Genomic DNA, 27,859 nt, shown 5'->3' on the forward strand with positions numbered 1-27,859 from the left:
TAGATGCAGAAAAAAATTATATTCAATTTGCAACCTGATGGAGGTCAGTATAGATGGACTAATAAAATGATGCTATGCCCAAAAGATTTTACTTCACTAGGTGCAGTAAAAAAATTGGTATTCTATACACAGGTGGTATATCTTGCAACACAGATAGGCTACTCCACTGACTAACACACTCTGCAATAGGCCGAAAAGGATTAGCTTTGCTAGATTCAGCCAAATGCTGTGAAAAAAACTTGCACAGCACTGGCACAGACCTGCCTGGCAAAAACTGATAGGAACTGATGTAACCTAGTCCTGAAAAGGACTGCAATTACAATTAGTCTTTACTCCCACAATCTATCTATTTAAGAGCACAGACCTGCCTGATAAAAGTCGTAGGAAATGCTGTAACCTAGTCCTTAAAAGGACTGCAATCACAACTATTCCCTACTCCCAAGCTATCTGTAGATTTGTGCGAAAATTGGCTTGAAATTAACAAGGAATAGCGCACACAGCAACAGCGGTGCCGTCTAACACGCAGCTGCAGCAGTGAGAAAATGGTGGCGACGGGGAAAATGGCTTGGTCTTATAGGGCAAGGACATGTGACATACACTGCAAATGACACATGCCCTTGCTTGTGTGAAAAAAAGCACTTCGCTCCGTGTGTGCGCTGCTGATAGGCTGACAGATTGCACCTCTCCACTGTAAATGCGGGAAAGAGAAAAAAAAATGGAGATCTTCATTATTCCTGCAGAGATCCATCCCCTGCCCCTCCCCCCACCCCGCTGTACACTCAAACTGCGTATTAACATTAATTTTCATCATTACTGAGAAAAAATCCAGTTTTGATTTTGGTGCACGAACAGTTATCGAACATAACCTCGAACAGCCAAATTTTTCTCAAATCGTTTGTGTTCGCCGAACGGCTCGAACACTGCCCAAAACAGCTCGAATTTGAGATTGGCGAACAGTTCGAGTCGAACAACGCTCATCTCTACTCTTAAGTCCCAGGGCACAGACGCGTATTAGTACGTCAGATGTTGTTAAGGGGTTAAAATGATCCTCAAGGTTTCCCATGAGGTTTCCAGGGCTCGCAGCTGCCGGTATACCTGGTTGACTTGAACTCTGGTGAAAGGTTACCTGAGTTCAAGCCACCAGGTCTCATGATAGCTCTAGTGCCAGACTGTTGAATGCCTAAGTGCAGCTCATATCATTGTCTCTGTTCTCCTTGAGATCAGCACAACCAGGCGACAATGATGGGAGTTGTAGTCAGCACCCACAGTGTACATTATGTGTAAAATAAAGAATTCGATTAAAAAAACAGCATGGGCTCCCACCGATTGTTCATAATTAGCAGAAGGAAAGCTGCCTGCTGGGGGTTGATATTTCTAGAAAGGGGTCATTAGGCACTAGGTGTTTGGTACAGACCCCAAACTTTACTGTTTGGGTTTGCCCATCTCTAATTGCTAGCCTTTTGCTCATCACGGTAACTCCATTTATTCAAAATTAGTAATAAACTAAAAATAATTAATTACCTGCTTGTGCAGATGTTATGAGAGCAGTGTTCCCTTCGTTGTCTTGCCAATTCACATTCACATGAGGACATTGTGCCAGAGTTATTACAATATCCACATAGCCTTGATAACAGGCAACAAGAAGTCCAGTCTGTAAAAACAGAGTAAGATTCATGATCATTATGCTTTGTAAATAAGTCAGTTTTCATTAATAATGGCTGTTTTCATATATATCAAAGGACACCATTCCACACCACTGGGAGACACGTAAGGTCATATTGGTACAGTTTTACATAGACAAACCCTGTCTGCATGGGTTCAGGATGGTACCAAGAGTGAGAAGAGGTGGCCCACTCAGTCACTGACATGGCAACACACTCGCTCACACCCCTGACAGGCTGAGAGGCCCCTTCTACTAGCCCCAGTGAAATAGAACCTTATCAGCCCAGTAGAGACGCCACCAGTTCTTATTCGATATAAGCCACGGTCCTTTCATGGGGATCATATCGGGCCAGAAACCGTGCCCGGTAGCATGTGAATTGAACCAAACAATAGACGTGTGGATTTGTGGATCGAGATAAAAGAGCAGCCCAAGGATAAATTATATATTTAATTGCCTTAGGGGCACACTAGACAATACACTATATACACAAGGGTTACACATATATAATGGTCAGAGATGCAATTACAACAGTGATAGGACAAAAGATATAAGCAGATGAATCATGTCAATTACTGGTGATGTCTGACCATGTGTGCGCTGGGCCTCATTGGTTCCTCGGTCTTTCACAGCACGTTATTAGACGTGAGCCCCCATTCCTCCCCTCCTGCCTTCTGGGCTGAATGAATCTCCTCCCCGTGTCCCTGGCAGATAATAACTCCAAAGCTTCAGATGGGTCATAACTCCTTAATGGATGGTCCTAAGGAGATGGTTCTGGTGTCATCGGATGCAGCCAGGCCCCTGCTACGCTTAGAGACTAAACGCAGCTGTACTGTTAGTTTCCGAATAGCTGCTATATGTATCTTTTATTTGTACTCACAGTACATATTATCTTGCTCCCTTCCGGAGCTTCAACGGGTCCCAGGTGAAGTGGACACCTAATCACTGCTTTTTAAGCAGCCATCATGTTATACACATCAATACATACACATGCAAAATAATTAGTGCATACATTTTACAATGATGAATGTACGTATTGTTCTTTATATCTTCCACTTATTTGTCCATTTCATTACTATTGCAGGTCAGTTAGTGACACCATGAATTGTTTTTAACGCACTAATTATTTTGCACGTGTATGTATTGATGTGTATAACATGCTGGCTGCTTAAAAAGCAGTGATTAGGTGTCCACTTCACCTGGGACCCGTTGAAGCTCCGGAAGGGAGCGAAACGGCCGTCGTCCTCTCTCTCACTCCCCCGCACACCCTCAGGTACCTCCGTCCGATGCGGCAAGTTAATATGTACTGTGAGTAGAAATAAAAGACATCTTTGGAACTATCGGTGAGTGCTACCTTTATTTTGACTTTTGCAAGTTTTGACTATTTACTGGGACATGCACCACTGTATACCCAGGAGTTTCACCATATCAAAGGGAAAATATATTTAAAGCAGAGGTGGTGCCAGATATCTTCTCTACCATTACGCATGCTATATGTATCTCCCTATCCCTATGTGCTAGACTGGGTCGAGACCCAGGCGGACATTCACCATGTCCTGGGATCTCAAAAATATATTCGTTGTATGGCTAGGGCATATAGTATTTCCATAACTCTATATGAAATTCCTATTTATCTGAATAAATGAAATCGCATGGCTTGGATCCAGATGGCAAGCAAGTCCTTTGTACTGAGTTGAGCTGGCTCGAGGTGTGATATCTGTCACTCACAGTCTCTTGACCTCTCCTGCTTTTGCTAGCTTTTCTGTTAGAACTTCACACTGAATGGCGTGTATAATCCCATGGCAAATAGGATACAATGATTGACATGGAATTATATCTCCAAAATTCTTCACAAACACCCATTGACTTGAACGTGCTGTCTGATGTACGCTGCCAATCACAACATATAGCTATTTTTGTCAATGCGACTTGGCATGAGAAAATAAATGCAAGTCGGCACTGGTCAAAGTATAACATCGGCTAGCACTTGTCCAAGTTATAAACTGGCTATACGCCAGTCTGAGCAAGTACTTAAAGGGAATCTGTCAGGTGCCCAATGCCCTCCAACTCAGCAGCATTCACCTATGTATGAGTAAATTCTCTGCCTAACCAGCCCTGTATAACTTTACTGAGTGAAAACAAGGTTTAAAAAAAGCATTTATGATTCCCACGTTTGCTATGATAATGAGTGCTTTGGCTAATCGATGGGGCGTTCGTTGGCCCAGACTAGTCAGCCCTCTTACCATGTTATCACATGTTGGTGTGATAACATATTTCGCCCCATCGACTAGTCAAAACCCTCATTAGCATAGGAAACAGAGACTATATGAATGCTTTTTATAAACCTTGTTTTCACTCAATAATGTTATACAGGGCTGGTTAGGCAGGGAATTTGGTGATATATAGGTGAATGCTGCTGGGTTGGAGGGCATGGGAAACCCAATTGGTTCCGTTTAAAGTAACAAATCTTCTGAGCAGAAGCACATAGTACAAGCAGTAGGTGATGGACATTTATTATATCTTCAGACTAAATGTTTGTGTTGACTGACCTGTTTTTGATATACATTAAACAATTGCTTATTAGTATGCTGCCCTACCTAATGAAAGCATATTTCAGCTAAAGGTCTGCACTACTTGTAGTTAGAAAGAAGCCAACTTGTTCGGAAAATGGTTGCCAATCTCAAAGTTGGCGTTTTTACACAAAAACATCAAAATTTGGCCAAAGTGCTATAAATGATCACATTTCCACTAATGTTTTTTCTAGGACTTTGGCTAGGATAGTGATGCTGTATGATGAGTGGATGGTACGTGTTTGATGAGGGGATGGAGTGGGGAGAGGTCAGAGGAGTGGCGGACTGTTATTCTTTATTTTTTTCTTCTTCACTTACTGTGTGGAGATTCCGGCAGCCAATCAGGTTGCAGAAACCATCCACAATGTCCAGACACAAGGGTTTGTGTCATTGGCTGCCAAAGTCACATGTCTCTCTTCCTATAAAGAGTGGCCATGTTGCTTTGGTACCATTTTGTAAGTGTAACAGCGCAGAGAGGCTGCTCCTGCTGCTGCTACTGGATAGTCAGATGGTTATCTAGGCGGTTGATTGTCTGTCAGTTAGTTCAAATAGATAAAACCCTTCCAGCAGATCAATCCTTTTTGTTAATAGTGTGGTCAAGAGACACCAGGGTACATTTCAGCATAAAACTCTTTTGTGCTACTAATATTGTGCTCCAGGCAGGAGTCTACATTTGAAACTCTAAATTCTTTCTGCTAATACCGTGGCCCTGAAACAAGGCCACATTTGTGCATAGAAATATTTTGTGCTGGTAATATTTTTGGCCTCATTTGAAAATCTAAATTCTTTCTGCTACTAATGTGCTACAGAAAGCAAGTCACATTCCCGCTTATAAATATTTTGTGCTACTAGTTTTGCTTGAGCTTGGAGTCCATATTTCTTAATCTAAATTGGTTGTCCAAAAAAATTATTGCCACACACCACTAAAGTGGCATCAATTTCCTCATATTTTGTCCTGTTAATATTTTTTATTGTAAATCAAAGGATTATTGATTTAAGCAAAATATATAAAAATTATAATATCATCAAATATGACTGTCAATGAGTCAATGTCAAACAGTTATGAAACATATTTGAGATTCAACATTAATGACCTCTTGGCCAAATCTTATATAAGTATCTAAATTGAAACTAGAACACAATTCTTTAATATTTCTATAACAATATAGATGCATACAAAAAATATAAGAAACTGAAAGTAATAAGGGATATCGAGAGAAAAAAACATAAAGAAGGGGAGAGGGAACGAAAAAGGAAAAAGAAAGATGGAGAGAAAGATGGAGTGAAAGATAGTAAAAGAGGGAAGGAAAGGAAAAGTGGGAAGCCCCTCGCCTGGGCTAGCCCAAACCCAGCATTGTCAATAAATGCATAACAAAAGTCGCCAATCAAAAATCAAAAAGAAGATAGATATGAAATACAGTTGTGCTCAAAAGTTTACATAGCCTGGCACAATTTGTGCTTTCTTGGCCTTGTTTCAAAAAATATGAATGATAATAAAAAACTTTTTCTCCACTCATGGTACTGTGTTTTCTCTTTTTAAATATTAATGACAACCAAAAACATCCAAATGACCCTGATCAAAAGTTCACATACCCAGGTGATTTTGGCATGATAACATGCACAGAATTTGACACAAATGGGTTTCAATGGCTACTAAAGGTAACATCTTCATGTGTGACCTGTTTGCTTGTAATCAGTGTGTGTGCATAAAAGCTCAGTGAGTTTCTGGGATACAGACAGACTCTTGCATCATTCATCCTGCCACTGACGTTTCTGGATTTTGAGTCATCTGGAAAGCAAAATAATTGTCAATGGATCTATGGGAAAAGGTAGTTGAACTGTATAACACAGGAAAGAGATACAAAAAGATATCCAAAGAATTGATAATGTCAGTTAGTAGCGTTCAAGCTGTGATTAACAAATGAAAAATCAGGGGCTCTGTAAAAACCAAACCACGGTCAGGTAGACCAACAAGAATTTCAGCCACAACTGCCAGGGAAATAGTTTGGGATGCAAAGAAAAACCCACAAATAACATCAGTTGAAATTCAGGACTCTCTGAAAACTTGCGGTGTGGCTGTTTCAAGATGCACAATAAGGAGGCACTTGAAGAAAAATGGGCTGCATGGTCGAGTCGCCAGATGAAAGCCATTACTGCGCAAATGCCACAAAGTATCTTGCCTGCAATACGCTAACAGCACAGAGACAAGCCTCAAAACTTCTGGAACAAGGTAATTTGGAGTGATGAGACCAAAATGTAACTATTTGGCCACAATCATAAACGTTAAATTTGGAGAGAGGTCAACAAGGCCTATGATGAAAGGAACACCATTCCTACTGTAAAGGACGGAGGTGGATCGCAGGCAAACCATTAGATGGAGACCCAACTTGGAGTCTCCACATTTCAAAAAATCGTTAGTAACATTAGAGATCAATGCAGCACACTACACCATCGCCTAGTCTGCACAATCTGTGACTGGGGTGCAAAAGTCATTGGAGATCCATGACTTGTTCATCTTGAAAGTTAGGCGGTCTACTCTTTAAGGGGACAGCTGGATGCGCTTATCTGTCAAAACACCGCCAGCAGTGCTGAAGATGAATTCTGAGGGAGCGCTGGCAGCCGGGCATGACTAAACCTCCAAGGTGTGTCAGGCGAGCTTAGTGCACTCTTCCATTTTTCAAAACCAAAATTCAAAAGGGTCCAAATTCCCTCTGATGGTGTTGATATTGAGCTTGAAATATTCCCGCACCATCTTCTCCAGTCATTCACTATGTTTCTGATTTGTACTCTGTTCTGCTGGTGCACAGGCTGGTCTAAAAATGAGTGAAAAAACTCACAGAGAATGTTATTTTTATTTTTTTTATTTATTTTACTTATATAGTGCCATTAATTCCACAGACCTTTACAGACATTTGCAGATATTATTGACACTGTCCCCGTTGGGGCCCACAATCTAAATTTTCTATCACTATGTCTTTGGAGTGTGGGAAGAAATAGGAGTACCTGGAGGAAGCACACACAAACACGGGGAGAACATACAAACTTCTTGCTGATGTTGTCCTTGGTGGGTTTGGAGCCCACCCAGCGCTGCAAGGCTGCTAATGTTTTTGCGCTGACGACTTCATGTTCCCGCAATGACCACCTTTTTTCGCAGACTATTCAAAGTGTGCTCCAGCATGTAGAAGACCGCAATAGGGATGCTGATGATGGCATCATCAGCGCTAACCATCTTAATAGCCATTTAGAAACTTTGCAGAAGGGTGCAGAGGTCATTCCTCTGTGCCCACTATGCAAGCGTGATTTTCACAACATCTGTATTGCGTTGGCCCAGGCTATGCAAAATTACATACTGCACCAGGGATCATCGCTGCTGCCACTGTCGCTGCAACAAGTGAAGAGTGGAGTTCCACTGTCGGCAAATCACATATCAACTGGTAAACAGTAGGCCTAAAGATCTCTGTAGCGATGCAAGTCGATGACCCGCCGGGTGCAAACGGCGGAAGTGAGCACACAGCAACCCTGGTTTCTGCAGCAGTGCATCCAGGCTGGGATAGTGGCTGAGAAATTGCTGTTCCACCAGGTTGAGGACTTGAGTCATGCAAGGCACGTGTGTGAGGTTACCCCGGCAAAGGGCCACCACCAGGTTCGCACTGTTATCGCACACGGCCTTTCTTGGCTCCAGGCTCAGTGGAGACAGCCATTGCTAATACTCTGCTTGAATAGCCGTCCACAACTTTTGAGCTGTGTGACTGCGATCTCCAAGGCATATTAATTTAAACATTGCCTGATTGTGGTGAGCAGTATAGAAGTGGGGGATTTCTCTCTACACTGGTGGAATGCGTGTATCATTAAGGGAGCGGTTGAGGGTGCAGGTGGAGGCAGTAGAGGAGGTGGAGGCGGCAGAAGCAGTGTAGGAAGTGTTAGATGCAGAGGTTTGTTCCGCAAGCCTTGGGGATTCCAAGACTTGGTGTCTAGTGGTTTAGTTGTCCAACCCCTGTTGTCTAGTAGTTTAGTTCTTCATCTTCTGGTGTGTAGTGGTTTCGTTCTCCATCTCCAAGTGCCCTGCAAACCTTGGGGATTCCAAGACTTGTGGAGCAGCCCCATGCCCACCAGCCCCCAGCGCCACCAGAGTTACCAGGTGCCCAATCAGTGGGATGTAACACTCCTGGCCATGCTTGCTTGTCCAGAAGTCAGTGGTGAAATGCACGCTGTCAGACCTAGATTTTTTCAAGGAAAGGGTGATATTGTCTGCAGCATGCTGGTGTAGCGCAGGCACATCTTTCTTAGAGAAGTAAAGGCGACTCGGCAACTGGTACTGAGGGACTGTGACATCCATCAGCTTTTGTAAACTGATTGTATCCACCAGGCGGAAAGGCACCATTTCTGTGGCCAGCAGTTTGGAGATGGTGAAGTTCAAGCTCTTAGCTGTGGCATGTGTAGGAGGAAACAATCTTTTACATGACCACAACTGTGGGACCAAGGGCTGGCTGCTGTGCTGAGAGACATTACAGTAAAGTGAACACGACAAACTGCTGTACTGTGAGAGAGATGTAGGCGGAGATGTTATGGTGGATTGAGAAAGATTTGGTATGCTAAGTGTCTGAGATCATTCAAAAACAGCAGGCCTGTCCACTTCTGTAACAGCTGATGGGCTCTCACTCACCCCAACTGTAGCGGGTAAACAAGTGGAGGTTCTGCAGCTAAAGACCTGTGTGAGAACACTTGCCATGGTAACGGAGGAGGAAGAAGTAGCAGATGTGGTTGATGGGGTGGTCGGTGGTTGGCGAGGCCCGCTAGTCTGCATTTTAGTGCAGTGAGATTCCCAGACTGACGCATGTTGATCATGCATGTGCCAGTTCATTCATGTAGTTGTCAAGTTATTGCAATTTGTGCCTCTACTGAGTCATTTTTCACAAAGTTGGTAGATAACGTGAGTTGGGTCATCCTTTGCAGTCTCAAAAAAGGCCCAGGCTAGGAAACACTTGCCACCCCTGCGAACTGCAGATAAGCAACTGCTGTTGGCCACAGTTAGAGTTGTGGCTGAGGATGCAGTGTTTGTCATTGTGTCACTTTGTGTCTGTGTGGGAAGCCGCAACATAACCTCCTCATCCTTCTTCTCCTTCAACTCCTCTGCTGAGCTACTCAGCTACATGCTTCTGGATTCACACCAAGTGGAATCTGCAACCTCATCATCATCCTCTCTGTTCGCCCACTCCTCACCCTGAGAGTTATCCTCCTCCTCTTCCTGCCCTGACAGCACAGTACAGTCAGTGTGTGCTTCAGGTATCTCCATCTCATCAAGATAACCTCCACTCTCGGGGGTTAACATCTGGTGGTGAGAGTTTGGATTCTGCTCGGACCCTACTTCGTTTGGCCCCGGATCCAACAGAAAAATATTTTGCGCATCAGTGCAGATTCTTTTCTCCTCTTGAGTCTGTGAACCTTTGGAACAGATCTCTGATGCCAATGGAATAGAATGTGTGAACAGCTCTGCAGAATCACCCATCTTTAGATTCCCACAGTCAGTTGGGCGGATGGAGAGTTGTGTCGCAGGGGGAAACAAAAGTAATTGGGGTGCCACCTCTGAGGACTGTACTGTGTGTGATGTTAAGGTGGAGGAAGAGAAGGAGAGGAAATTTGATGCAGCGATTGCCATCCACTGGTGCACATGGTCATTCTAACATACCGCTATGCGGCTACCAAAGAAAAGGCATAGAGTAGACCATCCAGTAACAGAAGTTGTCAAAATGCTGTGCAATTAGTCACTGCAGCAACTAAACCTACTTCTCATTTCTCATATAATCACTGTCTCACAACCCTAAACAGCTATTCAGTACTTTTAATTATCTCCTCCATCCCCCAGGTCCACCTCCCTCTCTTCTCATCTGAGCTGAAGACTTTCCTCATTCTTCAAGCAGAAGATTGACAACATAAGGCAAAGCTTTTGCCTAAAGTCCCCACAGCCCCTCTTCATAACTACTCAACTCTTCTCCTCCAAAGCCAGCTTCTCTGCCATCTCGGAAAATCAAATTTACTCTCCAAATCACATCTCACCACCTGTGAACTTGACCCAATCCCATCCTACCTCAATCCAAAAATTACCACAATCGTCATCCCAAACCTAATCCACCTCTTCAACCTGGCACTAACAACTGATGTCTTCCCCTCATGCTTCAAGCATACCTCGATCACACCCATACTCAAAGAGCCCTGCATTGACCCATCCTATGTGTTTAGCAATCGCCCCATAGCACTTATCCCCTATGCCTCAAAACTACTGGAACAACAAGTCCATTTGAACTGTCCTCCCGCCTCTCCTCCCATCCCTCTTTGACCGCTTACAATCTGGCTTCCAACTGCACCATTCCACTGAAACTGCCCTGACTACAGTCACCAATGACATACTGTTAGAACCCTCCTGTTTGTTTTTTCCATCTTGTATTTTGCGGTCACGTGACCATCTGCCTATATATTCCAGCTCCGCCCTTTTGGCTGTGCTGGACTTCAGTGCTGTTTGACTGTTTTGCTAGCCAGGTGCTTCTGTGCCTATCTCTGTCAGTTTGCTTGGTCCTTCTGGGACATCTAGTACCTTTTTGTCAGTTTATCTTTTTGTGTTCTGCAACAACCTTCTCTGTTCAGGAGGTGTCCCATTTTGTTCCAGTCCTTAATTCTTTTAGAGACCCTTTCCTTTATGCTATAGGTCTTCGTGCAGACTAGCCGAGGACTAAAGCGGGTCTGTTCGCAAGGAACAGGCAGCCCGCTACATCGTAGGGATTCAGCTTAGTCTTACTGTAGGGATACCTTTCCTCTTCTTTCCTTAGTACTTGTTGCAGATCATAACACTAACCATCAAATCCAAGTGACACTAGTTTGTCTTCCTCCTCCTGAATCTGGCATCTGCCTAAAACCATGGTCATCAGACATGATCCTATATTTCTGCGGTAATAATACAGACATTTTTGCCAACATGACAAATATTAGATTCCATTTAAAATGGGCAAGGTGCAAGGCAAGGGATTGGGAAGTGGAAGTAATGGTGATGGTGCACGCAGAGGCCGAGGCAGTGGGCAAGATGAAACGGTGCCTGCTAAGGGAGCACAACAAGCATCCACATCATGTCGACCTAGCTTCATGTCCCACTTTCTAGGGGGCCACGGAATACCACTGTTGAAGCCAGACCAGTGTGAAAAGGTTGTTAGTTGGATAGCAGATAAATGGATAATGCATTCAGTCAGTTTGCAACCACCACCACCCTGTCTTCCACACAGTCCAGTCTCAGTAGCCATGAATCTGGACCACATTATTATTATAGAGCCAATTATTCCATGGCGCTTTACATGTGAAAAAGCGGTATACATAGCAAAAATAATTACAATAATCTTGAAAAAAAACGTGACGGCGACAGGTGCAGGAGGAGAGAGAACCATGCCCGCGAGGGCTCACAGTCGACAAGGGATGGGTGAGGAATATGATACAGTATGTGAGGGTAGAGCTGGTCATGCAGCAGTATGGTGGAGCGAGGGTTACTGCTGGTTGTACGCTTGTCGGAAGAGGTGGCTGTTCAGGTTGCCTTTGAAAATTTCAACAGTAGGCGAGAGTCTGATATGTTGGGGTAGAGAGTTCCAGAATAGGGGGAAGGCACTGGAGAAATCTTGTATGCGATTGTGGGAAAAGGAGATAAGAGGGGAGTAGAGAAGGAGATCTTCTGAGGATCGAGGTTGCTTGCAGGTAAGTACCGGGAGACTAGGTCACAAGTGTATGGCGGAGACAGGTTGTGGATGGATTTGCATGCCAAGGTTAGAGTTTTGAATTGGAGTCTCTGGACAATGGGGAGCCAGTTAAGGGATTGACAGAGAGGAGAGGCCAGAGAATAGAGGGGGGACAGGTGGATTAGTCAGGCAGCAGAGTTTAGGATAGATTGCAGGGGTGCAAGACTGTTAAAAGGGAGGCTACAGAGCAGGAGGTTGCAGTAGTCGAGATGGGAGATGATGATGGTATGCACTAGTGTATTTGCCGATTCTTGTTTGAGGAATGTGTGGATCTCGTAGATTTTTTTTTTTTTTACTTGGAGCCCGGATATTCCTCACCCTGATCCTCCTTCCTCCCACCATGCCAAGTGCCAAGAGACAACTCATACCCACACTTGGACATTCTGAAGAGCTGTTCACTTTTCCATTTATAGATTCGGGCCTCTCGCCTGGCTCGCTTCAAGCGGGGCAACAGTAGATCACATGTGATGTTGGGAATTACAACAAATGTAAATAAAACATAACTTTTACTTCAATACAATAAAAGGTTAATTAAATGACACAAATAGTTACATAGTTACATAGTTTATAAGGCCGAAAAAAGACAAGCGTCCATCCAGTTCAGCCTATTTCTTGTGCACTGCAGCTATTCCGCAGCGTTGATCCAGGGGAAGGCAACAAAAAACCATGAGGTATAGGCCAATTTACATCACTGAGGAAAAATTCACTTCCCGACACCAATCTGGAAGTAAGATTAAATCCCTGGATTAATTAACTAAGCATAAGATGTAATTTTATTGTTCTCAAGAAAGGCGTCCAGGCCTCTCTTGAACTCTTTAAGTGAGTTGGACATCACCACTTCCTCTCCCAGAGAGTTCCAGAGTCTCACGGCTCTGACCGTAAAGAATCCCCTTCTATGCTGGTGCAGGAACCTCTTTTCCTCCAGACGCATAGTGTGCCCCCTCGTCTTTGTCACCATCCTTGGTATAAACAGGTCATGGGAGAGATCTCTGTACTGCCGCCTGATGTATTTATACATGTTTATGAGGTCTCCCCTAAGCCTTCTCTTTTCCAATGTAAATAGGCCTAATTTTGACAACCTCTCTGGGTATTCTAGTCCCTCCATTCCCTTTATTACCTTAGTCGCCCTCCTTTGTACCCTCTCTAGCTCCAGTATGTCTTTCCTGAGCACCGGAGCCATAAATACTTATGATAAAATCACATGTGGAATGGCACAGAGCCATCCAACCAAGAGAGTAACTCTACAAGAATTAGCACTGCAGCATAAACAACTATCAAACAGGTACTCAAAAATGGACCACTCTCAGGTATATATCAGTGAATAAGGATGTTATCCAAACAGTAACCCTGCTTCAGTAATGCATAAAAATGTCAATTGGACAAGTAAATGAATGAAAAACATCTTAGTGTCAATAGAGGTCAATAAATGCAGTAATATATGGCTGTAATCAATCATTGTTCATTCATGTGCGAACATAACCACCACAATGGTGGATCAGAGTATTCAAATCATATCAATCATAATGCAAAAAAAAGAGAAAATGTATGGAATGCCTTCACCCATCCAGGTTGCAAGGCAGTCAGATAGGAGTATTCCACAGGTATTATGTAGCACACACAGCGGGATTGGCACATGATACTGCCCCTAACAATTCCTGAGGGGTCTGCGATAACCTATTTCCCCTTTACTCCCGCCCTGACAAGGGCAGGCCGCAGCTGAACCTACAATATTTGGCTCTGCACTTTCCCTCTGTATGTTTTAGCAAGAGGGACTTAGCTGTAATTCCCTTTATTTATGGGTAAAGATATTAGTAATTGTTACTACTGCTATTTTGTCACATGTAACAATGCCCAAATATTTGAGCAGCCATGGTCACCCAAAGTGACGACGGCAAAGTGCAATTACTGTCGCAAGAGGAGGATGATGATGAGACACAATGGACAGAAAGTCAGGAGGAGGACCAGGGTGAGAGAGTGTAAGACGAGGTGGTGGACGATGAAGTCAATTGTCCGAACGCCATGATCCAGAAACAGTGTCTGCGGGTGACACCACTGCTTGTTCCCCTGTTGTACGTGCATGCCAAGCCTCCTTCCATGATGCAGGTGAATATGCCTCCCACCCTGCACTTGTCATTGCACAATTGCAACCATCACCGTCAGCAACCACATCCATGTCCTTGTCCCAGCGCAGCAGTTGTCCCTACCCCAGTCTTTGGAACACAAGTGCAAATATGCAGCCAGCCACCCACGCAACCAACCACAGGCCACAATACTAAACTGCCACATTTTTCGACTGCTTACTCTAGAAATTTTGCCTCAGACCCAGCAGCCACTATTTCTCCCGGTGTGGCATCCCCACCTAACACAAGCATGTGTCCCAGATCATTTCCCGTAGTTACTGACCGCCTAACCACAAACACGTGGACAAGTGCTTGTGGCAAGGGACGGTACATCTCACTGACGGCACACTGGTAGACAGCAGCAATGGTTGGTCTCCTAGACAACAAGAAAATTATTCATGATAGAGGCCATCATCTAATTAGCTTGCTGCTCATACTTTTCGTTGGGAATGAGCTTGTCTCCAACCAGCCAGGAATATTTCCAGTGGTTTGGTATTGGCACCCTGTACCAGAAGTTAAGCCATCCACAATTTCCTGCTCAGGAATTTTATTTGGTAGACTGAGTGGCTGCCCAAACTTTAGATTGTCACAAAGGAGCTGAAGACACTGAGTGGCAGTAGGTGCAAGTTTCTCCATCATGTTAGATATCAGAGCGAGAACAGAGAGGGCAGAATGGTGACTCAGTGGTTAGCACTGCAGCCTTGCAGTGCTGGGGTCCTGGGTTCAAATCCCACCAAGAATTACATCTGCAAGGAGTTTGTTTGTTCTCCTCGTGTTTGCAGGGGTTTCCCCCAGGTTCTCTGGTTTCCTCCTCAGTAAAAAATCAGTCATACAGTATCCGGGAAACTTCACACAGCCCTTTCCTAACCAGGGCTGCTTCTCAGTGAGAGTTGTATTTCACTACAGCCATAGTCTTTAGGTCGGATGAAAGGAGTGGCATAGAGGGAAACCGTATCTACTCCGGCTGTTATTTCTGCAGAAAAATGACAGCTGGAGTAGATACGGTTTCCCTCTATGCCACTCCCCCCACCACCAGGTCTTGGCCTTTGTCATACACAACCATGCCTGGCTGTATGTTCAGTAATGAGAGCCACAGATCAGCCTGCTGTGTTACAACTTTCAACAACTCCACAGGGTGTGCGGTTTGTCACCTAAGCATAAGCATATTATCTTCAGCACAGCCTGTTGCCACTTGGCTGAGGCAGTGTTGCAGTGCTTCTAGCTTGCAACTGATGTGGTTATTTCGAAGATGGAGGCCGAAGAAGAGAACGTGCAGGAGCTGTACAATATGATTACATTGAGGAGTATGGTTTTTATACTAAACATTCTGGTGTGTCTTTATTTTTTTCAATTTTTTTTTACGTCTCTTCAAATGTGTATTGAAGTGCATCCTAATTTTTGGCAGCCCTTGAAATTGCTGCATATACGCAATTACAGTACAGGAGACCCATTCTTTAATAATGGGAAGGACAATTCAAATAGATTCAATATTCTAGAATATTACCTGTCTTATCTGAAATTCGTTTACGGGTGAGGTATTGCAGTATGGATAGCATATTACACCGATCCAGCCAGGTATTGCCTTATACTGCATGCTGCTGGTGCTGCAGAAAAAAAATACAAATCTATTCTATTTCCTATCAATACCACTGTTAGATGCATGTACAATAGGGACAGGTGCTGCTAGGTGGTATCATCAGTTCGAGATGAGTGTTCATTCTGGTCGCATAAATCTCTCCCACAGTCCATAACTTATTTTTGGCCTTATATACAAGTCATTTCCCTGAAAGAATGTTTCTTAACATTTTTTCTAGGAAAATCCATTTTAGCTTGGTTTTTGTATGTTTTATTCTCAGTCGTTAAAAGTGGCATAATACTTTGACAACATTGTTCACATGTTCACAGATATGCTATTTGTCAGCTACCAACTGTGAATAGGTTTGAACACACAACTGCCATACTTTAAATGGAGTATAATATTTGACACGCTCTCAAAAATGTCTGTATTATTACGGCAGTAATATGATATCACGTCTGATGGCCACTGTTTCAGTCAGTCGCCTAATTGTATGGTATTTGTCAGCGACCAAGTGTCAATAGTTTGGAACAACATACACCTGGCAGACTTTAAATGGAGTGCAATATCTGACACGCTCCCAAAAATTTCTGTATTATTACGGCAGTAATATGGGATCATATCTGATGGCCACGGTTTCAGTCAATCACCTAATAGTATGGTATTTGACAGTGACAAAGTGTCAATAGTTTGGAACAACATGCACCTGGCAGACTTTAAATTGAGTGGAATATCTGACATGTTCCCAAAAATTTCTGTATTATTACGGCAGTAATATGGGATCACGTCTGATGGCCATGGTTTCAGTCAGTTGCCTAATAGTATGGTATTTATCAGTGACCAAGTGTGAATAGGTTGAACAAAACACAGCAGATTGACTTTAAATGCATATTGTGTAATATTTGGCAGGCGCCACAAAATGTCTATATTATTACCGCAGTAATATGGGATCACGTGTGATCATGGAAAAGTTTCTCTGCTTCCACAATACAGTATTGCGAATATAATAAAAAAAATCTGTCTGTATTCTGCTAACAAGCAAATGGAGCAGTAAAATGATGTACTCTGTATTGCTTTTTAAGCAAATAATCAGGATTAAGAGCAAAAAAAAGCAAACCCTGCCTGATCATCTCCTGCTAGCACTAGCAATATATGCAGCTGGATTAGTCGCCAAAGGACTGTTAGTTCAGATGCATATATATCTTGCTGTGGAATACCTATACCTAACTAATATACCGCCAATTTTCTCTCTAGCTCAGCACCATCTCTCCCTACTCTGTCTGTTTCCAGGGTAGACTCTCATGACCATAGGACCACCAAGTCTTATATAAACTTGATGACGCTATGCGGCCAGCCAATCACTGTAATGCCACAACCAACACAGCTATGCCAAACATGCAGGGCAGGGACCCAAGCTCCCGCCCGTGCATCCCGGAATTACTTGAGGAGCGCTGAGTATGTTGATCAGTGAGATGCTCGGGCAAGAACCGAGCAGAGACGATCACGCTTGCTCATCACTACTCCTTATCAACCAGAATCCCACAATGTCTGTCCGCTATACTGACTTCATCATCTTTTCACCATCTCATTCAACCCTCCCATCGAAGTAAATGGTTGCCTACTTTCCCCAGTCCCGCAAGCTTGACTCTGAAATATATATTTAAATAATACTGTTTCCATCATAATATTAGGCCAGTTTGCAGTAAACGTTGATAAATGCTGCAGACTTGTCAGTAATAACCTGTTCTGTTGATGCCTCTTGATACATGAGACATCATTAAAAATGATAAAAGCTTTTCTTTTGATATGCAAGGAAATATTTTGAGAATTTGCACATGAGAAGTCATCAAATCTGATATCCAAACCCTTTCCACTTCCTGCCGACTCCAACTCAAAAATATCTCCCGGATCCGTACATTCCTCAACAATGAATCTGCAAAAACACTAGTGCACGCCCTCATCATCTCCCATCTCGACTATTGCAACCTCCTGCTCTGTGGCTTTCCTTCTTAAATTCTAGCACCCCTCCAATCTATCCTAAACTCTCCTCTGCTGGCCGACTAATCCACCTGTCACCCTGCTATTCCCCAGCTTTTCATCTCTGTCAATCCTTGCACTGGCTCCCCGTTGCCCAGAGACTCCAATTCAAAACCCCAACTTTGGCATACAAAGCAATCCAAAACCTGTCTCCTCCATACATCTGTGACCTAGTCTCCCCATACTTACCTGCATGCAACCTCTGATCCTCACAAGATCTCCTCCTCTACTCCACTCTTATCTCCTCTTCCTACAATAGCATTCAAGATTTGTCCTGTGTATTTGTCCTGTACTCTGGAACTCTCTACTTCAACATATCAGACTCTCGACTACAGTGGAAATCTTCAAAATGAACCTTAAGACCTACCTCTCCTGAAAAGCGTACAGCCTGCATTAACCCTCACTCCACCATACCGCTGCACGACCAGCTCTACCCTCACCTACTGTATCCTCACCCATCCCTTGTAGATTGTGAGCCCTCGTGGACAGGGTCTTCTCTCCTCCTGTACCGGTCGGTGACTCGTTTTTGTTCAAAATTATTGTACTTATTATTTGCTATGTATACCCTTTTTCACATGTAAAGCGCCATGAAATATATGGCACTATAATAATAAATAATAATTACAATTATACTATTTTTACTCTGGGTCAATTTGTGCCACTTTTCCTGGTGTCTGGCCCTAATTTGAGCTGTTTTTGGCAGCTTTTTGGTCCCTTCGAAGGTGTTGTCTATGCATTTGGTTTTACCTCCCATTGAATTCAAGGGGGTTGCAATATGTTCGACGAACATCAGGAAATTCGTCGAATGGAACTGAACTGAACCTTGAAAGTTTCGCTCATCTCTATTTGTAGCCACAAAACATCAGAAAAAATTGAGTGATTTTTCTTTAATAGAAGTGCAGAGTACATGCACCAGACACACAGGGCCTGTTTAATCATTTTCGATTAATTGAAGTCCCTTTTTCTTTTTTTACCTTGTGGTATTTGCTTACATTTTTTGCTCCAAATCATAAAACGTATTTCTGGAATTTCAACTTTTTTCTCGTTGCGCTGTTCGCAATAATTTACTTTATATTTTGATCGGACATTTCTGAACGCAGTGATACTAAATGTGTATTTATCTTTAATTGTTTTATTTTCAATGTGGAAAAGATGGGTGAACTTTTTTTTTTTTTCATATTTTTAAAAACTTTTTTTTAATTTTTACTATATTTATTGGTTCCCTTATGAGACTTGAAGCTGAGCCAATCACTGTTCTACAGCCAGATTGGTTCAGAGATAAAAACGGTTAAAAGGGTTGTCAGGTCAAAAGTGTGACTGCAGACTTATGAATCCACGAACGCAAGCACTGTGCTATGCGGGGATTTGCCGGTTTCAGACCGGGGACCGGAGGGTATGTACGCGTTATACATATTTCCCCCACCAGTCAGCGCGGCCTCACTCAATACACTTGTATGGAGCAAGGCCACACCCCATCTAGTAACGCGGACTGCCAGTGGGGCACGTCCGACTAGAAGGCGCAGCCTTGCTTAATACAAGCGTATGTAGAGCGAGGCAACGCCCACTAGCCGGGGGTATGTATAACTCATACAGACTCTCTGGAACCAGGTCTGAAACCGACGAATCCCCGCAGAGCAGAGTGCATGTGCTGGGGGGAGTCATAAGTCTGCAGTCACACAAAGTGACTGGAGACATCACTTTTGATATAACAACCCCTTTCACCTTAACTAATTTTGTTCTGCTCAAAACTAATATGATGCTTAAATTTGCTGATTGATTCTAGTTTTCAAGATGCAAAGGGGGTTATAATTACTTATCACACCTTTTTATGCAGGCTTATAGAAATATTGCATCTTTAATAGTGATGTCCGAGAATGCTCGCCACTGCACGATACTCAATCGAGCATTGGGGTGCTCGGTTATGCTTGTCACTTGATCGAATATTGCGGGTGCTTGAGCGCCATGCTAGAGTCCCCACCCTGCATGTTTTATGGCTGTTAGACAGTCAATAAACATGCTAGGATTGCCTGCCAAACACGCTTAGATTTGAGCAGGCATAAGCAGGCATATACTGTAGGCAGTGTTTAATTGCTATTGCAGTACTTGTATACCACTGCTGCACATATAAAACAAAAGTCCTTTTCAGGGCTACATATTGTCCTTTCTCTAGTAAAACCACTGTTTTGATATTTCTTGTACTGTAAAAAACAGTATCGGTGCTATCCGTGTCCGTATGTTCGTGTGTTGCATCCGTGTGCCCTTCGGTTGCACCATCTGTGTGACACATACTGGAATACAATTCAAAATAGAAATGACAGCTGTTTAGGTGTTACATGTAGAATGATAGATGTCCATGAGATACATAATTAGTGCTTTGCATGTGTATTTTACTGTACATGTATTTAGCTAATAAATAAATAAAAAAAAAGATATGGGGTCTCCCCTATTTTTCATAACAAGCACAGGTAAAGCAAACAGCTGCAGGCTGATATTATCATGCTGGGAAAATCCATGGATATTTTACTCTTCCCAGCCTAAAAATACCAGCCCACAACCGACCCAGAATTGGCGCATCAGATTAATTCTGGCTCTTTGCCCAGCTCTTCTCGATTGCCCTGGTGCGATGTCAATTGGGGTAATGGTATTTGGACGTGATAACAGCTGTGATTAATCAAAATCATATCTGGCATCAAGCCCTAAGGTTACCTGAAAGACAAAAAAGAGAGAAATGAAAAACACTACACCTCTACCTCAATCACCAATTTATTTGTTAAAATCTTGCCATGAAGATCCGATGTAATCCATATTCCTCTCATCCGGCTCCGGTGTCTATGAATAGAAGTGAAGTGACCGCTAAATACTGGCAATGGTACTGACGACTACTCTAATTAGCATCGCTGGCTCTCGCTCAGCGCAGCGAATCCCGATGACGCTGATGAGAGTTGACGAACATGTGCGCAGCCCAATAGATTTTAATAGGTCTACATGTGTAAGTGTCTCTGGTACATGGAAAACTGTCACCACAAGTACCAAACACACTGACATGTGAAGGGGACCTAATACACAGGGTTTACCGGAGTCCCTCTTCTAATTTTTGTCAGTTCTTGCATTGTTCGCATAGGCTTTGTGAGTTTCAGAATCCCTCCTTCATAAATTAAACATGGTGTGTCTGACCATGTTACACACACTACATGCCCATATAAGGTAGTAAAATGTTAAAATTACACTTACTGGTGACTACCCGTGGGTGTAGTTTTATTTCCCCCCTCTTTAGTGTTCAAAATAATAGTAGTGTGAGTTATACACAAAAGCTTTATACTAGTTTTTATTTCCATGCATTGGTAGCAATGCACACTGTTTTCTAATTCAAAACATGAAGAGAAATGTATATAATTTTTAACTACTTTACAGAAAATAACAAAAAATGAACACTGGGCTGTTCTAAAAAATAGCAGTGTCTGAATTTGTCTTTATAAACTCACAACTCGTCCTTTTTTTGAGGATTTAGCATTCCCGTGAATCACTAACCTAATGTATCGTTGTATTCCCACAGTTTTTTTAGAACTGCTTCACATCTATGTTGCATAGAGTCAAGCAACTTCTGGCGCATGTTAACTGTTATTCCAACTCAGGATGCTTTGACTACATGCCACAATTTTTGGGCATTTGTTGGCTTTGCCTCAGAAACTGCATTTTTGATGTCACCCCACAAGTTTTCTTGCTTAGAGATTAGCTTCACACAGGTGTCTTATAACTGTCACAGTACTCACAGATAACTTGAGACTGTCTTTGATCATCCTGGAGCTGATCATTGGCTGAACCTTTGCTGTTCTGGCTATTCTTTGATACATTCAAAAGTTTCCAGCCTCACTCAATACATGTGCATTGAGCAAGGCTGTGCCCACCCTGTCGGTACGTGACCAGGAGTATGTATATGACGCACCCCCTGGGCCATATTCTTTAGGGGAATACCCGGAGCCGGATCAGATGGGGGTTGTAGTCTTCCGAGTGGCTGTGACCCGGTCCGTGCCCAGGGTGTCAAGCTCAGTGTATGTGGCAGTCCTACAGATGTTATAAAGTTCTTTATGTCGACTACGCCACCCGTTGTATTGCGGTCACTACGGCCGCCGCTGCAGCAGGGTCCGCTGAGGCTGATGGTGTTGGTGCAGCTTTTGATAGTATAACCCCCAACGGGTGGGGTATAGCCTCAGGGGGTCAGGTGCAGAGGATGGGGGTTGTGGTGGTGCAGCGTAGATGTTAAGTGAAGACAGAGTCGGGTTGTGCAGTTTAGGGTATTTACTCACTGCTGATGTTCCGGTCACTCCAGCTTCAAGTGACCACCCGAGCCGTGCTGCGTCCACCAGGTCCTGGATTCAGCAAACCCCCAAACAAGTCCGGAGCGTGACCCTGAGCTCTCCTTCTGTCCTTTCCTCTGGCCGTCCCCACTAGTGATCCACCTAGGTCCAGCTCCCTCGGGCCTTCTGTTGGGAGACCCTTGGCCTTGGGTTCCCTGACCCTCCACGTGGTTTGCCTTCGGGGTGGATGTGGTGGGTGGCCGTGGCAGACGCTGCCCACGGCCTCCGGTCTCTGGCTAGGGTGTGCTTTTGCCCCCACCAGTTTGGGATCCGGTACCCTATTGCCGACTCTTCACCCGGGGATTGAATTTGGGTTCTCAGAGTCCTTTCTTTTTCCCCTCTGGGTCTTTCCTTCTCTGCTCCACTCTCTCTCTGCAGGCTCATCTGGACCTCTGCTTCTTACTGACTCTGACAGACTGACCCTGATCTTAGATGGTGCCCACCTTAAATACTCCCTCTATGTGTGAGCTCAGGTGACCAGCACCCAATGAGCTCCTATCTTTACCCAGGCTGCTCCCCCTATCTGCCCCTACACTACTTGGGATGTACCACCCCCCTCCCACTCCAGCCAGGAACAGACTCGGTCGTACCTGCACATTTCTAAGTGGGAGTACCGTTGGTCTGTTCCTCGGAAATGGGATGTGTGTAGTGCATGCAGCTTTCTGGACTCAGTCCCACACTCCATCCTTACCCGGGAGTGGAATATCACACCTCTGGGTTGAGGTGCAATACCCCTGTAGCAGCCGAATCCTCAGGGTGCTACATATAGCACATACTTGTAGTGCCCGCTCCTGGCAATGGTGAATCCTCACAGCATGCAGTATGCACAATGTGAGGATTTACAAGGCTGCAGACACATAGAGCAGCTTGTAGTTTTAGACAGGACAACCCCTTTAAATACAGTGCTGCTCATGCCACAGTTACTGTATGGAGGCTTGTTATACCAGCAGGCTGGGGATTGGGGATTATAATAAGCCCCCTACCTCCCCATCTCCACCCTCCTTAGATAGCAACTATGACATAAGCTTGCACTTGAACTTAGAATCGAAGGCCCCCAGTGCCACCCCCACTACAAATCAGCTCCCCCTCTTCCCCTCACTTTCATCCCACTCCCACAGTAACATCATATGCCTTCATATATTTAAAAAAAAAAAAAATTGGTTCCAGCAGAGCAGCCCTTACATTTATGAATGTGATGGATCTGCTTAGTCCGGCCCAGGCACTGTCTTGGCACACAGCCTAAGCGGCAGCTGCTCACCAGGACCCAGGGTACAGTCAGTGTGGACCAATCAGAGTGCACATGGGGAGGAGCTAACCGCAGCTCTGCCAGCCTGTAAGAAGATCAGGTTAGCAGCTCTCCAGTCTGCTCTGTACAGTGCACTGAGACTCTTCAATTGGCTGCTGTTCTGCAGAGTCTCAGCCAAACATAGAACAGGCAGCGTGCGTACAGCGAGCCACCCTGTCTTTGAGACACATCAGAGAGCCGCAGCTGCTCAGAAGTGGCCATGACTCTGGGTGGGCCCCTCCATGTGACGGGGCCCGGGGTGATGGCCCCCTCTGCCCCCCCAGTAGCTATGCTACTGGATCTATATTTCTCAGGCTTTTCAAGGAGAAATGCATTTACAACAGGTGCTTGCTTCACTCTTAAATAAGGGCCACCTGATTCACACCTGTTTCTTCACAGAATGATTGAGCTCACTAATTGAACTCCACACTGCTATTATTTTGAACACATCCCCTTTCAATTAATTATTCAAATACACAGACTTAAAAACATGTGGATCATGAATGCTGAGTCTGTTGGTTTTCTTCTACTGTCATCCACATTTCAAGCTGGTAAATTGTTTGACATGTGGTAATATAATATATACCAAAAACAGTGATTAAGCTGGTTAGTCATATTGGACTGCTATTATTTTCAACACTACTGTATGTTATCTACTGTAATCATAGGCAAAAGGGAAATAAAGTGAGAGATGGCCTGGCTATTAAGGGGTGGAGGAGGTTTTTTTTTCCTATATATAAGTCATTACACAGGAAAGAGTGTTTTTCCTGTAAAATCCATTTTATCTTTGGTTTTATTGTCAGTCCGTAAAAGTGGAGTAATACATTGTTCCCAGCAACGACCTGGAAGTCAGAGATGCGTCCAGGCGTCTTCCTCATGCTGTTGCCATTCCATTAGAGCACTGTTTCCATCCATTTCACCCATTTTCCTGCCTCCCCAGCCCTCCTGGCAATCTATGCCTTTTGCTGTCCCAATGTTCTGGAGAGAGCCAACTGTCGTCACTGAATTTTGGGTCTTCTATCCTTTGGATTACGAGCTCGGAGAGAATGAAGACACAGGACAGGATGTTTGTGTCTAAACATACTCTAAAAACTTTATTACAAAACACAGGGCTAATATACACCCTAAAGGCAGGAAACGGATTTGCCATATATGGTTCGATTATACAGTTTAGCTGAACAAGCGAAAAAAGCTAGTTTCTGTATGCTTTAAAATATTTAATTAGACTTATCTAGTTAGCAAGGTCATTTCATCTTTCTGCAAGAACACATTATTGCTACACTAGAAGAAACATCTGGCCAGGGAGGACGACACGTTATCTTCTTAGCAAGGACACGCTATTGATACAAGAAGGAACATTTCAGCTTGCTGTTGTTTTCACCTAAAATAACTGTCAGACTTATATAGCATAGATGGGGCCTTTAAACTTGAGGGACTCCATCTTCTGCTATAACACAACCATTTACACTACCAATGTCTGCATGGTGTCATGAGTTTAAAGGTAGAAGTGGACTTTACAGTATCCAAACATTCCATCTGCAATACACCCAGTACTACATACAAAAGAACTGCCGACTACAAGAGCATCAGAAACATTTTCAGTCGAGTCAAGTGAGGAAGAAGAGGGTGCTTGGTGTCATGACCCATCTTTCTCTCACAACCCAGACTTTCTGTCAGTAACCTCAACTGAACCACATCTTATAACACAATGTGAACTGAACTATTTTGTTACAGATTTTGATCTGCCCAAGAGTAAGGCTGAGCTCTTAGGTTCCAGGCTACAGCAGTGGAATCTCCTACCAGGCGATGTTCGGATTTCTTTGTTCTGCAACCATGATAAAGATATTGTTCAATACTTTTTCATGGAGGGCAATCTCGTGGCATGACACAACATTAACAGTTTAATGGAAGCTCTGAAGATTAATCATAATCCAAAGGAATGGAGGCTCTTCATTGATTTGTCCAAAACAAATCTAAAAGCCGTTTGGCTGCATAATGGCAATGTGCTACCTTCAATTCCAATTGGTTATGCAGTTCACATGAAAGAAAGAAATCTATGACAACATGAAACAGCTGTTGAGGTGCCAGAACTATGACATTTGTGACCCTTCTGTGGTGACTTAAAGGTAGTTGCCTTCTTACTTGGTCTCCAGGGTGGATATGCAAACTATTGCTGCTTTCTGTGTAAGTGGGATATTCGTGGAAGAGAATAGCACTACAATAAGAGACTGGCCTCTCTGAGATTCACTTCAGCAAGAGACTAAAAATTTCCTGCATCCAGCACTTGACCTACTTAACCCCTTAGTGACCAGGGCAATTTTTTGAAATATGAAGTGTCACTATATGTAGTAAATGCTTAAACATATCCCATTGATTTTGAGATTGTTTTTTTAGTGAGATATTATATTTTATGATAATGGTAAATTTAGGTTGGTATGTTTTGGGTTTATTCATAAAAATATTAGAAATTTGACAAAAATTTAAAAACATTAGCAATTTTCAAACTTTGAATGATTATCTCTTTAAACCAGATTTTCATACCACACAAAAATTATATTAACCCCTTAAGGATGGAGCCAATTATGTCCTTAACCCCTTAACGCCCAATGACAGGGATAACGCGTCATGGCAGGAAGTCAGTTCGCGCACCATGACGGGTTATCCCTGTCATGACTTTGAACTGTCACTGACAGTTCAGTGCCGACAGCTGTCAAAGACAGCTGAGCAGCAGGGGCAGAGGTGCAGGGACCCATGCCGTCGATCCCTACACCCAGATCGCTGTGATCTATCAGTCAATCTGACTGACCGATCACAGCATGATCGCACAGGAGAAGCTGAAATATCAGCGTCTCCTGCCCGATCAGTGCCAGAGCTCAGTGCTGCCAGTGGCTGAGCTCCTGTACTAACAGCCAGGAGCAGTGTTATCGCCACCCCTAGCTGTTAATCCACTGAATGCTCCAATTGAGCACGATCGCAGTGTTCAGGAGACAGGCAGAGGGACGGGAGCTCCTTCTGCCTTCAGATCGGCACCCCCGCGACGTCATCATGGGGGCCCGACCATTGCCATGGTGACCAGGGGTCGTCATGATGATCCCCGGGTCACCAAGCTATGGAAAGCTCCTGAGACCAATGCACAGCATGGTCTCAGGAGCTTTCACTAATGCTGGTGCATTGCAATACATTATACCTGTGGAAACAGTGAAAAAAGTGAAAGTCCCATAGTGGGACTAGGTAAAAAAGTTTAAAAAAAGTTTTAAAAAAAATGTAAAAATCTAAAAAAAAATGTTAAAAAATAATAAAATATATTACACTAATAAATACACATTTTTATGGAAAAAAATAAACAAAAAAAGTACACATACTTGGTATCACCATGTCCGGAACGACCCGATCTATAAGCGTGTCATACTAGTTAACCCCTTCAGTGAACAGTGTAAAAAAAGAAACACATGGGAAACTATGCCTTTTCATCATACCGCTGGAAAAAAGTAAAATACAACGTGATCAAAAAGACGGATGTAAATAAAAATGGTACCACTGAAAACGTCATCTTGTCCTGCAAAAATCAAGCCGACATACAGCACCATCAGCTGAAAAAATTAAAAAGTTACAGCTCTCAGCATACAGCTATGCAAAGATAATAAAATCTTTTATAGAAAAAATAATTATGTAAAAGTGCAAAAACATAAAAAATTACATAAATGTGGTACCGAAGTAAACGTACTGACCTGAAGAATAAAGCTGCCTTTTCAATTTTACCACACAAGTAACAACAAAAACAAACAAACAAAAAAAAAATCCTGAATTGCTGTTTTTTGTTCACACTGTCTCCCAAAAATCAGAATAGAAAGGGATCAGAAAATGTAATTTGCCCGAAAATGGTACCAATAAAAACGTCAACTGGTCTCTCAAAAAACAAGCTCTTACCTGACTCTGTTGGCTGAAATATGGAAATAATTATAGCTCTATAAATATTGCGATGCAAACATCTCCAAAAAGACATACTGATAGGGAATCTAGATTGTGATCCCCAATGGGGACAGCGACGATAATGTATGTAAAGCGCTGCGGAATATGTTAGCGCTATATAAAAATAAAGATTATTATTATTATTATTATTAGTTTTTGCAAAAAAAAGTGTCTTTTAGTGTGTGACAGTGTAAAAACCCAATATGAATCTTGCACCAACTCGAAGAATAAAGTCGCCTAATCACTTATATCGGAACGGCGTAAAAAATAAATAAAACCAATTCTTCACTTGCTGCTGATTTGTTCATTCTGCCTCCCAAAGATCAAAGTAAGGCTCGGCTCACATTTATCCTGCGCTTACACTGGGGTTTCCGTGTAAATCTCTGAAATAAGTGATTCAGACAGAAACCCCGGTGGAAAATTCCCTGTAATGAGGCAGATGGAGGCACCGTGGACGCAGTCTGACCTATGATTTGGCTTTGTCCATCTTTTTAGGCGTAGATAAAAGCGTCGTCGGC

At 43.4% G+C, this 27,859-nt stretch overlaps 1 protein-coding gene across 1 annotated transcript in view; it reads right to left on the reverse strand.

Moving 5' to 3' along the window:
* The window catches only part of ANKRD33B (ankyrin repeat domain 33B), a 536,215-nt gene that overhangs the window by 231,199 nt on the left and 277,157 nt on the right, over window positions 1–27,859 (reverse strand). The window contains exon 2 of the mRNA XM_073676928.1: window positions 1,522–1,651. Within this exon, the coding sequence (XP_073533029.1) occupies window positions 1,522–1,651 (130 nt within the window). The remainder of the gene's footprint in view (window positions 1–1,521; window positions 1,652–27,859) is intronic.

The sequence above is a fragment of the Phyllobates terribilis genome, unplaced genomic scaffold (assembly GCF_046119375.1).
Source record: "Phyllobates terribilis strain yellow unplaced genomic scaffold, ASM4611937v1 Scaffold_4__5_contigs__length_816908805, whole genome shotgun sequence".
NCBI lineage: Eukaryota > Metazoa > Chordata > Amphibia > Anura > Dendrobatidae > Phyllobates > Phyllobates terribilis.